Here is a 15,077-nt window from a genome sequence, read left to right on the forward strand (position 1 = left end):
GTTTGGTGGGATATGTGGTGGGTCTGACAGGAATGGTAGGGCATAGCCCTGTTGAATGATTTGGATCACCCAATGGTCGGACATGATGGTCTGCCACCCTGCACGATGGCCATGTGCTACAGAGGGCAAACCAAAGTGGTTTGGAAGCCGATGTTGGGGGATAGTGGAGGTGGCGGGGGACTGGGCGGTGCACTGCCCCTGCTGGCTAGGATACTATCAGCTAGATCCCAGACCTCAAAACAGCTGGAGGGGATCTGTTGCTGGATTGGAGAACTTTGATATTGCCTTTGTGCTGAATCGCTTCGGAAGCCTCAAAAGCAGTGGCGGCTCCTCCGTTATGGCGCACATACGCACTTAGGTTTTTCCAGCCCAGTTGCATGAAAAACCCCCACAGACTCCGTGGTCTGAGCAGGGTGTCTTTCCTGCCTGCTCATATCAATACCATGCTAATCTGCAGCACGGGGATTGGATGGGAGTCTGTCCCAGTGGCTTCTGGGACTCAGGAAGAGGAGAGGCGGTAAACACCACACAACGCTGGAGGTGGCTAGCACCAAAAGGTATGTTTCTCTTTTTTTTAAATATTGTATTTCTACACCCCGTGACCTCACCCGCCTCATCACCGTTTGTTTATGGTGGCCGCTGCTGCTCAAAAGGGGAGGAAATGCTGGGGATACTGCAGCATGCACACAGAAAGGCCCAGGCAGCATGCTGTGGGTCCACTTTCTGTGAAGAACTCCAGTGAAGAGACATGTGCAATCAAATAACATATCCATGTAAGACACTTTGACATCACCCCAGAAGCTGTGGATCTCATTCTCATCCATACATGGTGCTGAAGTACCACATCAGTACAGACTGCCCTGCATAGGCAGTCAGTAGTATCCAGTCCAGAAAGGATCACATACTTTGCTGCATCAAGGCCATCCCGGATGATCTACGTAGACTGAAGCAAAAATTCTTCCACAAGTGTCAGTAAAATCTCCCTAACCATATCGCACAATGCAAGTAAATATGGGCCTGGGAAGCAGCTAGCTCTGACCAAGCGAAGAGCTAGACTGGAAGAAGAAAACATTTGTTTCCAAATGCATTCCGTGTGTGGATTCTCTGTCAGGAGTCAACGGAGGAAAGGAACAGGCATTGAGCTTTTTATTGTAGGATGCTGGGACAGGAACGAAGGGTCTCCTCATGAAGGCCTGTGGCTTCTGGACACTTGCTATTTACTGAAAGACAAGAGCAAGTTTGGCCCAGGTGCCCATTAATGTGTCAGTGATTGCTTCCTTGAGGAAGAAGCAGCTCACAAAATGTGATGATTTTGGCCCAGTCTTAGCGCATTTTTCTCAGAAATTGAGGAATCAAGGGTAGGGATATAATGCGTAGTCCAGCTGGAAGTTCCACCTCAACTGAAGTGCGTCTCCCAAGGCTCCCCCTAATGGACACTAGAGCATGTAGAACTGCTAGCATTAAGCATTTTCCAAAGAGGCGAACAAGTCCACCTGAGATGTGCCACACAGAGCAAAGATTGCAAGGGCTACCACTGGCAGAAAGAGATCTGCAAGATACCACTGCATCAGACTGTTGGCTCTGACATTCAGAGGCTCTGCCAGGTGACTGGCCATCAACCAGACCTTTGACCGTGTGACCCAGGACTACCGCTTCAATGTCTCATGACAACAATGTTGAGACCTCCTTGTTTGTTTATACACCACTTCAGTGGTACTGCCCATCAGGATTTGGAGAGACCAACAGAGAATGGAGGGGAGGAAGGTCTTGAGCACCAGCCAAATTGCCTGCAGCTCTATCAGGTTGACATGGAGCACCCATTAGTCCAAAGGCCTCTGATCTCCAGATCCCCCAGACAGGCTCTAGACCCTAGGGTGGAGACACCAGTCACCACTATGTGTGGCCACAGCTGAGGGGAGTCAGAAGGACATCCCTTGGAGATGGTGCACCTATTTTGCCACTAGGCCACATCCATCACATTGCACCAGGAGACCACAATATTGTCAGAGGGATCTCCCCCATATGGGAACCACTGCATACAGAGGAACCACTGCAAATACCTCATATGCCAACATGCAGGCGTGACCAAAACACACAGAAAGCCAGCAGACCTAGCAGGAATAAGGCCATGAGGGCTGGAACTTCAAACATGAAGGAACCATCTCCTGAAAGTCTAGGATCATCTCTAAAGGAGGGAAGGCATGGAGAAAAGAAAAGTCCAGAACCAACCATATGAACAGGAGATGTTGGCAGGGCTCTAGGAGCGATTTGGGTTTTTTGATTGAAAAGATGAGCTTGTCAGTCCTTACCTATGGCTCTGCCCCTATACCAAGTGGGCAAAGGATTTTGGAGCTGTTTTAATTGCACTGCCGCTGGTGGAAGCTGACGCCTCTTGAGAAATCTATAAGCAGCAAAATAGTCTGTAGTTATGCTTAGGCTGTTGGTGGTGAAGGCCTACAGACCTATCTGTAGCTCTTCTAGACTTAAATCTCTATAGGTGTGAATCTGTTGTATCTCCAAACAAGAGAGTATCATCAAAAACAAATGTCCATGGGAGTGGCTCACATATCTGTTGAAAATCCAGAATATAGATTGACAGTATTGGTATCAGAGTTGAAGAGCTTGTGGATTATTTGAACTCTAGATAGGGTGTTTCATGTCAGTAGGCCTCTTCTTCCCAGAGTATTTGGGTCTCTCGTCTTCAGTTGTGTTGTGGCACTGAGTTGGACCATGGGGGTCCTGAAGAGGAATCAGGGATATTAACTTTAGCACTAGCAGAGTCAAGGATGGTTGGGGAAGTGGCATCAGCAGCCTCGGGATGAAGCCAGCCATGGCGCTGATGGAGGTGCTGCCATGTATCTCTGAGCCCACATAAAGAAAGGGTTGGACCAGTGGCAGGCACCCAAGTTGACTCCAAACAGTGCCAGACCCGGTGCAAAGGGCATGAACCTAGGGATAACATATGACCCCAAGGAAATAAAGTGAACCAGAGGGTGAGTCACCCTAGAAACTTTGCTCAACATTTTGCTGGGCAATGTTGCTGGATCAGACCCTACAACTGGAAAGTACAGTTAGGTCTGTAATGGTGACAGGGCCTATCCAGGAGGGGGTGGGAGGTGAGTTTGATTTTTAGCTCATGGGGCAGCCGCGGAGAAGAGCTTGCTAGTGGGCCCAGTTCCAATGGCTACACAATGACTCACTCCAGCTCCACGGCTAAGATTCCTCTGGGAGTCAGAGGGTACATAGGTAACTTACCTTTTAACAAGTGTATTGTTTCTTGTATTTTTTTCTTTTGACAAAGGAGTGGGAAGAAGGTGACCACATGCAGGCCAGGGAGTGGCATCAGCCTCTGTTTTTGTTGTGGGCACATGGCATGAATAGGTTTGCCTTCAGTTCCTTTATTGCGTAAGATTTTATGCTGACTCACATGATTTGGAGCCGTGGCCCAAGCACCAGATACAGATTGTGCGCATGTCAATGCAGCCCCTACAAGGTTTGAAGTATAAACCCTGTGGGAAAGCAACTCTAACACTGCACTTATGTTTTAGATTTCTGTGAAGACAAGGGAAAGCTTTCCGAGTGAGTGAGCTCAAACCACTTTGAAGGCACGGAAAAAAGGAACTGACATTGTTGCACTAGAGTGGGTGTTATATGGCGTTGGTGACATCATTGATCATAACTTCCAGCATCAATATAAAGTCAGTGTCCCCTACCAGCATCGTAGAGCTTTAAAGTTTCTGGATCAAGTTTGATGCCTGTGATTATTCAACAGGTGAGGAATCTGCTGTTAGAAGAATCCATCAGAAAATCTAGTTCACCAGGCACTGGTTTATGAAGCTTGGCTGCCTACTTATTCACAAGCTGGCCCAGGCTGTAAGGACGTTTTGGTCTCAATGGAGGGTATCTATATTTCTAATGGCTTAGCTGTGGGACTACCATCACAAACCAGGCACCTTATTCCACTAGAGGCCCAATTAGTGAGTCAAGCTCTGTCTCTGTAAAGCCCACTGGAATTCAGTAAATCAATTTTAAAGGCATCATCAGTATAGTGAGGGGGTGGCACAATGTTCCAATAAACATTATCTTGGGGTGCCTTCTGCTCTGGCACAGGATCAGAGTTAGAACCATAAAGATAATGAAGTCTCTGCTGCAGGGCCAACTTCAGTGCAGTGCAACCGGTGAAGCTTTACCTGGCAACGAGCTCGAGGAGCACTGTATTTAGAAATAGCTGATGGGTTTGAAAGCACCCACTGCAGAATTCCTTGTACGTCCAGCAGTTTTCAGATAACAATAAAACTTTCAATAGAACTCTGGTAGAAGTCGGGTTCATCTTAAAGTGGTGCATAGGGTTCTTATGGCTGTTGAAAAGATTGTGAACCCTGCAGATCACAGTAATGTATTTTATGTAGGAATCTCAGTGGGTTACTCCTTTTGTCACAGAGAACCTTTGATTACTTGCAGTTGTTCATAAGTTACAATCCTAATACAGCCCAGTAAGCTATGACCTGTTATCATTCAAACTGCATAGTATAGGCTAGAAAGGTATATTCCTCCCCCCTCCCCCAAGAGTCTTTCAGTACTGTAATGTAGCCAAAAAAGGTTTGTTTGGGTAGAAATAAATAATTATTAGTAAAGCGAACGCCAACCACTGTGTTAACGTTTTAAATCTGGACATTTGTACTTCTCCAGACCATTCACTCTTAAAACATAATGTCTACCAGTACGGATGGCTATGACTCCTCCACCTTATAATCCTCACGATTTTCCTCATTATTTAATGTAACATTTCCTACACACTGATTGCACTGATTAGTTGTTTCTGTATAATATGTGTGTGATACAAAGTACTCTGTCACCCTACACTGGTGTCCGTAGCGCTATAAAACAAAAGAAATACATGTGAGAGAGGATATGGATAGATAACGGGTCCTGTTTGCAGAGGCACAGGGTTAAAGTCAGGTAGCTGCACTTTTGTAATTTTGTATAGTGACATCAGTAGGGCTTGAGCTGCAGTTGGTCCAGGGGCTGACATTGGAATTGGCAGTGAGACCTTTTCGGGTATCAGTGACTTCAGCACCAGTATAGCAGGGACCACTGTGGATAATGGGTCCCAAGGGGGCAGATGGCACGAGGGATGGACATGCTAGAGGTAACCAGATTGTGGAATGCTGCAGTTCCATGCTAACTGAACCTGTGGCAGATGTGGCAGGAAGCACACAGAAAAGCTGTAGCATTGTCGTCTCCTTCCAGGTCTTGATTTGCGGCAGGGTTGATAACAGCCAAGGAAATACAAGATGAGTCAAGACCAGCTGAGGAATTGGTTCCAGGACTGGACACCTCAAAAGTGTGCAGGGATGGCACTTCTAAGCAGCTGAGCTTTGACATTTGTCGCGTGGTGTGGAGTCACAGTGGAGCCACGCAGGAGCACTGTTTCAGATCCAGTCTTATCCCTGGATAGTATTCTCTGTAGTTATAGGTATCCATCAGAACACTGAGATTAAAATTGAGCATGGTAGACAGATCAGTGCTTGGGGTAGAGAAACAAAACTCAGTGGCCAGTGGGAGTACATTGTCAATAAAAGAATGTGTTAAATGCAGATGCAAAGCAATGAGTGAACCAGCAGCGATGCTGCAGTCCCAGACAACTTACCTTCTCTCCTTTAAGTCCATGATTGCCTCTCTGCCCTCTTAATCCAGGAATACCCTGCATACAGAAATAAAACCAACTGTTAGGGAAATGATATAGCAACATATATATATATATATATATATATATACACAACCTGAAATAGAGCAGATGGGCTAGGGCTCGAGGGAGATGGTAATTACTGTGAGGGCCACAGGAACTATAAACAAAAATAGACAAAAGATGTAATGGAAGTAAAGCTGAACAAGTTACACTATTTTAAGTGGCTACCCGATCAAACCACAGATTTCTCACCATTAGAATATTCTCCAGGTGGCGGCTGGAGGTTTTCCATACAGGTGTTCCTCCTCACCACTAGGTGGTGCCATACGACTCGTTGGTGTGTTCTCCCCCAGAAGCGATGGAACAGGACTGCATATAAGTACCACCCCGGCCCAAACCCCTCCTAGTCACTTGACTCTTTCTGCACCCTCTGATGCAGAGCACAAAAGGCACCAATGCACAGATTTCTAATTTGGGACCTTTTTGAAAGGTAATAAGAGACCACTACGTAGAACAGGGAGGTGGGAGACCAGTGAGGAATCTACAATTAGATAGAGTATCCAACAGAAAGAGCGTTACTAAAGGTTATAGTAACTTGTTCTACTGAGGGATACTTCCAACCGCAGATCAAACAACTTCGGAATAGATATCAAAGAAGGGTCTGTTGAGTGGCTCAGACCAAAATGTCCTGCATAACCAAATATGAAAAATGCCTCTCCCTTTGAACCTGGCCTTAGACAGCATTGCTTCATTAATGTGTGCACTGATTCCCATGTCTTGGCCTAACAGATGTCAAAGGCAGTCCCTCCGCTTGCCAGAGCACTGGTAGAAGCCTTGGCCTTTGCGGAATGGGTCCTCAGTCATTCTAGAGGCTGCATTTTTGGCAGTGTGTACTTAATTTTATTGCAGAGGATTTGCCACCTTGATGAAAAAATGACTTCCCTTCGGTAACACTCTCTCTCTGGGAGAGACTCTATCTAGCCTCAGAGTCCTCACCTTTTCAATAGTCACCAAGCGTCATACAGTATCTTGAAACTTTTCTGCAGTACCTGTGTGCCAGTAGGTGGTGCTGAGCGGCTCTGCACTTACAGTATTCCACTCTAGAAGTGACGTGCAAGGCATATAAAGGCTCCACTCCCGCACTCTGTCAGTTGCTTTAGAAACAATCTGTACCCAGCAGCAAGAGCTCCAAAAGCAAATTGGTGTGACCAGTGTGCAGATAACTAGCCCTGGGATCTTATATTATGGAAACCAAACCAGAACCTAAATGGAGGTGCTTCTGTGGATGGACTCAAACCAGAAAGCCCTACAGGACTGAGAAGGCAAAATTCCCCTCTCTGCGAACCTGATTAACCAGTGAAAGTATGAAGTGTCACCCATGGACCCACCTGCCAAATTTCTAGGACAGGGACTCTATATGTTAGGGCTGTGGGCGCAGATTTGGCCCAGGTAAAATGCTCACAGAAGGCATCTGGAGGCTGATTTTTATTCTGTGTGTAGGAGATCTTCATCTACAGAATGATCCAGTGAGAGATGGTTCTCTTCTGTACAGCGTTGGCTTTCTTCACACCAGAGAACCACACAAAGAGCTGAACGTTCACTAGATGGAGTAGTTTCTGTCCTGTAAATCCAGTTCTGTAGTAGGGGTATCTCTGTTATAGTCATAATCTAGTGAATAGTCCCGCCCACGTGCGAGGACCCCGGCAATCAAAAATAATCTCTTAAGTTGTCAGAAAATTGCAGAACTGCAAAGACACTTAAGAGAAAATTTAAAGACAAATAATGCAGCCTATATCCACAGGCTACACTGTCCAGTACTTCAACTAGAAATTCCACCAAAAATCCACAAACAGCAAAGCCTGTCCAGATTTTCCCTTGCTTCATTGCAAAACCCCTCAAAAATGATAGAGAGGAAGGCCTGGACAGACAAGCCCCATAGGCTGCCATTATGTGGCTTAAATAGGATACTGTGCCTTTAAGAGAACCTTCCAGAACTTTCTCTCAGTATCCCAGAATGCATAGCAGGTCCAACTTACTTTCAGTTCTTTTTAAAGGCGCAACACGCCAGACCTGTCGCATTCCTTAAAGGAACATTTCTCTCCACCGGGGAGGCGGGAGGGCGCTTATGACTATAACAGAGATACCCCTACTACAGAACTGGAGTTACAGGACAGAAACTACTCCTTCTGTAGTAGGGGATCTCTGTGTATAGTCATAATCTAGTGAATAGAATGGCAAGCCCATCCCCACACCAAAGCGGCAGTGGAGAAAAGAGAATTAACACCACTATTGTGCGAACAGATTTCGCAGCGAAGCCTGTCCAACCTGAGCGTCTGCCCTGGCATCAGTGTCCAGGCAGTAATGCTTAGCAAAGGTATGAACCGACTTCCAAGTGGCCGCCTTGCAGATCTCTGCAATCGGAACATTACGGAGCAAGGCTGTCGTGGCAGCTTTGCCCCTGGTGGAATGAGCCTTAGGCTTACCTCCTAAGGTCTTATTAGCTTTTTGGTAACATAGCTGTATACAGGACACAATCCACCTAGAGATAGACTGCTTAGAGGTCGCAAGACCCGTCCTGACTGATCCATAATTGACAAACAATTGGTCAGACCTACGAATATCCTTGGTCTTATCCAGATAACATTTCAATACCCTCCTAACATCCAGGGAATGTAAGGACCTTTCCGCTGGAGATGAAGGATTCTAAAAAAACGTAGGCAAAGTTATGGTCTGGTTGACATGAAAATCAGAAATAACCTTGGGAAGAAATTTAGGGTGAGTACGCATAACAACCTTAGCAGCATGAAAAACAGTATAAGGTTCTTGGCAACACAACGCCTGAATTTCACTCACCCTGCGGGCCGATGTAATGGCCACGAGGAACGCCGCCTTCCAGGACAGGTGCTGCAACGAAGCCTTATGAATGGGTTCAAAAGGCTCCTTCATCAATCTGGACAGCACCACATTCAATTCCCATGAAGGCGAAGGAAGCCTGACAGGAGGGAACACTTTCTTCAAGCCTTCCAAAAAATCTTTGATCACAGGGATCTGGAAGAAGGAAGTCTGTGAAGGGCATTTCCTGTAGGCAGTCAAAGCAGCAAGATGAACCTTAATAGAGTGGACATTAAGGCCAGACTGCGCCAACTGTAGAAGATAAGGAAGGATGACATCTCCCTTACAATTCGTCGGATCATAGTTCTTAGACTTGCACCAGATACAAAATCTCTTCCACTTGTAAGCATAGGAAGTCCTAGTGGAAGGTCTCTTAGACTCCTTCAGTATGTCCATACAATCTGCAGGGAGATTCAGATGGCCATATTGCACTATCTCAGGAGCCATGCTGCCAAACTCAAAGACGAGAGGTTGGGGTGCAACATCAGCCCCCTGAACTTCGTGAGAAGGTCCGGCCTGCACGGCAGCCGAATGTGAGGAAGGAGAGACCGGTGAAGCAGGTCCGTGAACCACCACTGTCTGGGCCATTCCGGGGCAATCAGTATCATCCGCGCCCTGGACTGGGACAGCTTGATGAGAACCGTCGGAATCAGGGGAATCGGTGGAAAGGCGTACAGAAATCTGGTCGACCAGTTGATCCATAACGCGTTCCCCAGCGTCCCCGGCTGGTAGTACCTGGAGGCGAAGCCTCGGCATTTGCTGTTTTCGGCGGTGGCGAACAGATCTACGTCTGGAGTTCCCCACCTTGTGAAGACTTCTCCTAGTACTTTGTCGTTTATGACCCATTCGTGGTTTTCCTGAATCAGTCTGCTCAGTGCGTCTGCCTGAACAGTCTGCACACCTGGCAGATGGGTAGCCGTTATCGTCAGTCCTCGAGCCAGAAGCCAGCGCCAGATCGCCTGCGCCTCCTGCGACAGGGTGCGTGACCTCGATCCTCCCTGCTTGTTGAGGTAATACATTGTGGTCGTATTGTCCGTCTGCACAAGTAGAGAGTCGGTCCGGAAGGACGGGTGAAAGGCCTTCAGTGCCAAGTGAACAGCTCTGAGTTCCAGGAAATTGATGTGGTACGTGGACTCCATCGGGGACCACGTCCCTTGAATCTGTAGGTCTCCGGAATGCGCTCCCCAGCCCTGGAGAGAAGCATCCGTCACGATAGTCTGAGTGGGAATGTCCTTGTGGAAGGGAACCCCTCTGAGGAGATTCTCCGCAGAACACCACCACTTCAGAGACTGAAGAGCATGCAGAGATAGACGTATCTTGTCGTCCCAAGATCCTCTCCTCTGATCCCACTGATCCTCCAAGCACTCTTGCAACGGTCTCATGTGCAGCCGTGCATGCGGCGTCAGGAAGATACAGGAGGCCATCGATCCCAGTAGAGAAGACACCGTCCTCACTGTCGTGGATGGAGCGGCTATGAGAGCCCGAGCCTTCCGAAGCAGTGATAATCGTCGCTCCTCCGAATGAGACACGCTTGCTGACAGCGTATCGATGGAGGCTCCCAAGTACTGAATGCACTGGACTGGAGTCGGAACCGACTTGGACATGTTGATGTGCAACCCCAGCTTGTTCAACAGAACGCACGTCTTCTGGAAGTGTGTTTGCGCTTCCGTGAAGGAGGAGGCCTTGATCAACCAGTCGTCCAGGTACGGGTAGACAAACACCTTGTTTTTCCTTAGGTGTGCGGCTACCACCGCCATGCACTTTGAGAATGTTCTCGGCGCAGACTTCAGTCCGAATGGCAGTACTGAGTATTGATAGTGATTGGCGCCGACTTGGAACCGCAGGAACTTCCTGTGTTTGTGTGCAATGGGTACATGGAAGTAAGCATCCTGGAGGTCGATGGCACACAGCCAGTCTCCCCGTTGCAGCTGAGGATAAATCTGATGCAACGACAGCATGCGAAACTTTTCTCTGCAAATCCACTTGTTTGCTTGTCGCAAATCCAGAATGGGCCTGAACTCGTTCTTGTCCTTTTTTCGAACCAGAAAGAACCGGGAGTACAGACCTCTTCCCCTTTGAGACAGAGGTACGTCTTCTATCGCCCTTTTCCTTAACAGGATATCGGCCTCCACCTGGAGCTCGCGCAGCTGATACTGCGAGCCGACCGGAGGAATCGATGGAGGAGGGCTGGTGAACCGAAGACTGTATCCATTGCAAACAATATTCAGCACCCACTTGTCCTGAGTAATTTTTCTCCACTCTGCCAGAAAAGATTGAATGCTTCCCCCCACCGGAGCGGGTAACAGTTGTAGGGGAAGTAAGTGCTCAGGGCCTAGACCCGGCCTGGCCTTTAGGCGCTGGTGCCGACTGATGGCCTCCTCTGCCCCTCTGGCGTTTCTGGAATGGTCTTCTGAACTGCTGCTGTTGTTGTTGTTGCTGTTGTCCAGAAGACTGGCCACGCCCTCTGCCTTGACCACCGAACCGACGTTGGAACGGACGGTACGTCTTCTTGGTCTCCTTGGGCTTCTCCAAACCCACCGCTGTGAGTGTTTCAGCTTCCGCTTTCATGCGGGCCATTTCGTCGTCAGCGTGCTTCCCGAACAGGGTTTCGCCAGAGAATGGCAGATTGGCAACCCTCTGCTGAGCGTCCGGTTTCAGAGACGTAAGGCGGAGCCAAGCATGTCGTCGCTGGTTTATTCCGTGGCAGAAACCATGCGCCGCCAGAAGAGAAGAGTCGGCTGCAGCGCTGATGACTTGATTCGCCACCAACATCCCTTCGTTAAGCACCTCCAGGAAGTCTTCCCGCTTGTCCCGCGGAAGGAGCTCCACAAATTGTTGAAGGGATTCCCAGAGGGCTCTGTCATACCGACCCAACAAGGCAGTGGCACTAGCTGCCTTCATGGAGGTAGCCGAGGTCCCACAAACTCTTCTCCCAGATGAATCCAACCACCTAGATTCCTTATCTGGCGGAACTGTGGAGGAAGGCGCGGTGGCATGCTGTTTGCGCGCCGCCGTCACAATCACCGAGTCTGGAGGGGGCTCCAGCCTCAGAAAGGCCGGGTCCGAGTCCGGAGCCCGGTACTTCTTCTGCAGTCTGGAAGGAGCCGCCTTAGTCACCGCTGGAGTGAGGAAAAGATCCAGGGCCGGTTCTTCCAGGCCCGGCACCAGTTGCAGTAACGGCCGAGACAAATGCTTCTGATGGAGCGTCTCGAAGATGACCGAAGTCTTTGGAGTGGGCACCGTCAAGGTAATCCCCAATTTCGCCGCACCCCGTAACAGCACGTCTTGGAAGGACACCAGATCGTCGACCGGTGAAACCCTCGTGTCCGGTGAATCTGACAATGTCGGGGAGTAGTCCCTGGTCCCAGACGACCTGGTCCGTGAACGAGACCTGTGTCTCCTGTGGCGCCGTCTAGATAGTGTGGACGACCTGTGACGCGAGCGTTCCCTTCTCCTGGAGCGGGAGCGCGACCTCCCAGCACGTGGGCGCTCCACCGGTTTCCGCGGAGGAGTCTTCCGTGGTCTATCCTGGGGTTTCGGGGTAGGCGTACCCTTAGGAGGTGTCGGAAGCAGAGGCAGAGACACCGACCTCGGTGGCCTATGAGGAGGTACCGGAGGCGGAGGCTGCCCCGCAGGAGGCGGCGGAGGCATGGAGGGGAGCGGCGGCTTAGCCGGAGGAGCCTCCTTCGGTAGAGGAGGGGGGGTCACAGGCCTGGGTGGTGTATATACCACCGAGTACCCCGTGCCCGATGACTTCTTCGAGGAAGGGGCCTTTGATCCAGACCCTCCAGAGCGTGAACGACGCCTCTTACGTCCTCCACCAGATCCAGCGTGACTTTTGGCGCCAGAATCCCTCCTGCGCCTCTTAGAGGAGGGTGAGATCCTTGGTGACGCTGATCTCTTCCTGCTCGACGTCGAGCGTCGTTTTTCAGGTGTGGAGCGGCGATCCCTCGACTCTGGCGTCGAACGCCGTCTCCTCGACGTCGAGTGCTTCTTCCTCGACGCCGATCGTCGCCCCCTCGACGGCAAGCGGTCAGACCTCGACGGCGAGCGTCGACTCTTCCTCCTTGATGACCGTTTCCTCACGGTCCTCAACGTCGAGGAGCCCCTCGACGTCGAACTGGTCGACGGTGACATGCGGTGTCACTTCGACGGCGAGCGCCGGTGTCTTCGTCGACGGCGATGCCTCGACTTCGACAACGACGACGTCGAAAACGCCGTCGCCGGTGACTTCGACGGCGGCCTGGCCAGGCCTCTCGACGTCGATCTTCCACGCTGTCTCGACCCGGAGCCCCGGGGAGAAGGGGAAGACACCGTCGTCATCCCTCTCGACGTCGTCGTCGATGCTATCGACGTCGACGGAGACCGGGACCTTTTGCTGGTCTTCCTGCCTCTGGGGAGCCCCCCAGAGGCCTCAGAAGGCAGAGGGAGCCTTCCCAGCCTGCCCAGACCCACCTGCAGCCTGCAGACGCCTCTCTTCCAGGCCTTGGAGCCTAATCTTCTGCCTTTCCCTCAGGGTCCTTGTAGAAAAGGCCTGGCAGATGTCACAATCTTCAGGAACATGTTCATCAGGGAGGCAAATAATGCAGACGTCGTGTGGATCAGTCTTGGCCTTCTTCCTTCCACATGCTGGGCACTTGTCGAATAAAGCAGGCATTTTAGATCCCTAAAAGCCTGAACAAACACACAGAAGTGAAAAGGAAACACCAAGAATCAAATGAGAACACTTTTAAATCCAAAAAGTGCCAATAAATCCAATAAACCCTTGAAAAAGGGAGAGCTCAATGCACAGGGTCCTGTAAGCAGGAGCCGGAAAAAAGAACTGAAAGTAAGTTGGACCTGCTATGCATTCTGGATACTGAGAGAAAGTTCTGGAAGGTTCTCTTAAAGGCACAGTATCCTATTTAAGCCACATAATGGCAGCCTATGGGGCTTGTCTGTCCAGGCCTTCCTCTCTATCATTTTTGAGGGGTTTTGCAATGAAGCAAGGGTAAATCTGGACAGGCTTTGCTGTTGGTGGATTTTTGGTGGAATTTCTAGTTGAAGTACTGGACAGTGTAGCCTGTGGATATAGGCTGCATTATTTGTCTTTAAAATTTCTCTTAAGTGTCTTTGCAGTTCTGCAATTTTCTGACAATTTAAGAGATTATTTTTGATTGCCGGGGTCCTCGCACATGGGCGGGACTATTCACTAGATTATGACTATACACAGAGATCCCCTACTACAGAAGTTCATTGGTATAACTTATGTGGAAGATCAACACTCTCTTGAGATCAAAGCAATGGAGTCTCTCCTCCTCCTTAGAGGGGTGAGGTGGGTCACAGAACACCTGCAGAGTGATGTTTTGATCGACATAGAATAACATCACAGTCTTAGGCAATAAGGATACCCATGTCTGCAAAACCATTTGGTCTGGAAAGAAGGTGGTGTATGATGGGCAGACACAAAGATCTTGAAGCTCACTCATACGCCACACTGACGTGATGGTGACTAGGAACCCTGTCTTGCACTCCATTTGAGCCACTTCACGGTTGTTCCTTTCTGCAGCAAGGAACAGCTGTGAAGTAGCTCAAATGGAGTGCAAATTTGAACTGCGAGATCCAAGTAAAGGTTCCACTGTGGCATGACAAAGGAAGAGGGAGGTAACAAATGTTGTAAACCTTACAAAAAGCAAATAGCAAATGGAGATTTAAACAAAGAGGGCTGATCCTGCAACTTCAAAAAGGTTGAAAGAGGAGAAAGGTAGTGTGCACAGTGAAAGGCTTTACCGGATTAAGGGCAAAAAACCAACAAAACACAAAATAACTTTACCTGGAAGAGGTTTATCTGCCGAGCACCACACCAAGCCTCAAATGTGTCCCAATGACAGCCTATTCAATTTTTGTCGAGGGATGCCTGACAGCCGAGATGACATCAACCACTCCAGAGGTAGGCAGAAGGTGTTCCGCTGTCACTGGTCAATCTTCAAGCATGAATGTGGTGATTGTGAATTCCCAGGTGCAGAACCGGGCCCCTTTGCAGCAACAGCTGATTCTCTTGGAGATGCAGTCTAGTCGGAGGACCAATGCTCAAGGCTGTGAGTTCTGGATGCCATACTCCCCGTGCCCAGTCCAGGATCACTAGGATGACTTGGCCCAATGAGTCCTGATTTTCTTGAGCACTCATGGCAGGAGTTGTATTGACTGAAAGGCCTACAGCAGTCCAGCGCTCCACACGCGGAAGTAAGCATCCCCGAGCGAGAGACACCTTGGAAACTCCAACCCGCAGTTGTGCTGACAGTGTGCATTCTTGGGGGTGGTGAACAGACTGAGCCATGGTTCTCACATTCTCGGAATAGAGTTAGACCTAGGACCACCTCTGGGTGCAAATGCCACTTGTGATCCACTAGGCGTTACAGCTGAGCTCATCCACCTGGCTTTCAATGACTCTGCCAGGTGGTTTAGTGGTTCAGCCACTTCCAGAGGTGGAAGACCTCATGGCACAAGGAATGTGACC

At 49.4% G+C, this 15,077-nt stretch overlaps 1 protein-coding gene across 1 annotated transcript in view; it reads right to left on the minus strand.

Moving 5' to 3' along the window:
• Positions 1-15,077, minus strand: part of LOC144752426 (uncharacterized) — a 1,170,660-nt gene that overhangs the window by 138,689 nt on the left and 1,016,894 nt on the right. The window contains exon 56 of the mRNA XM_078640356.1: positions 5,651-5,704. Within this exon, the coding sequence (XP_078496482.1) occupies positions 5,651-5,704 (54 nt within the window). The remainder of the gene's footprint in view (positions 1-5,650; positions 5,705-15,077) is intronic.

Source organism: Lissotriton helveticus, chromosome 5_1 (assembly GCF_964261635.1).
Source record: "Lissotriton helveticus chromosome 5_1, aLisHel1.1, whole genome shotgun sequence".
Lineage (NCBI taxonomy): Eukaryota > Metazoa > Chordata > Amphibia > Caudata > Salamandridae > Lissotriton > Lissotriton helveticus.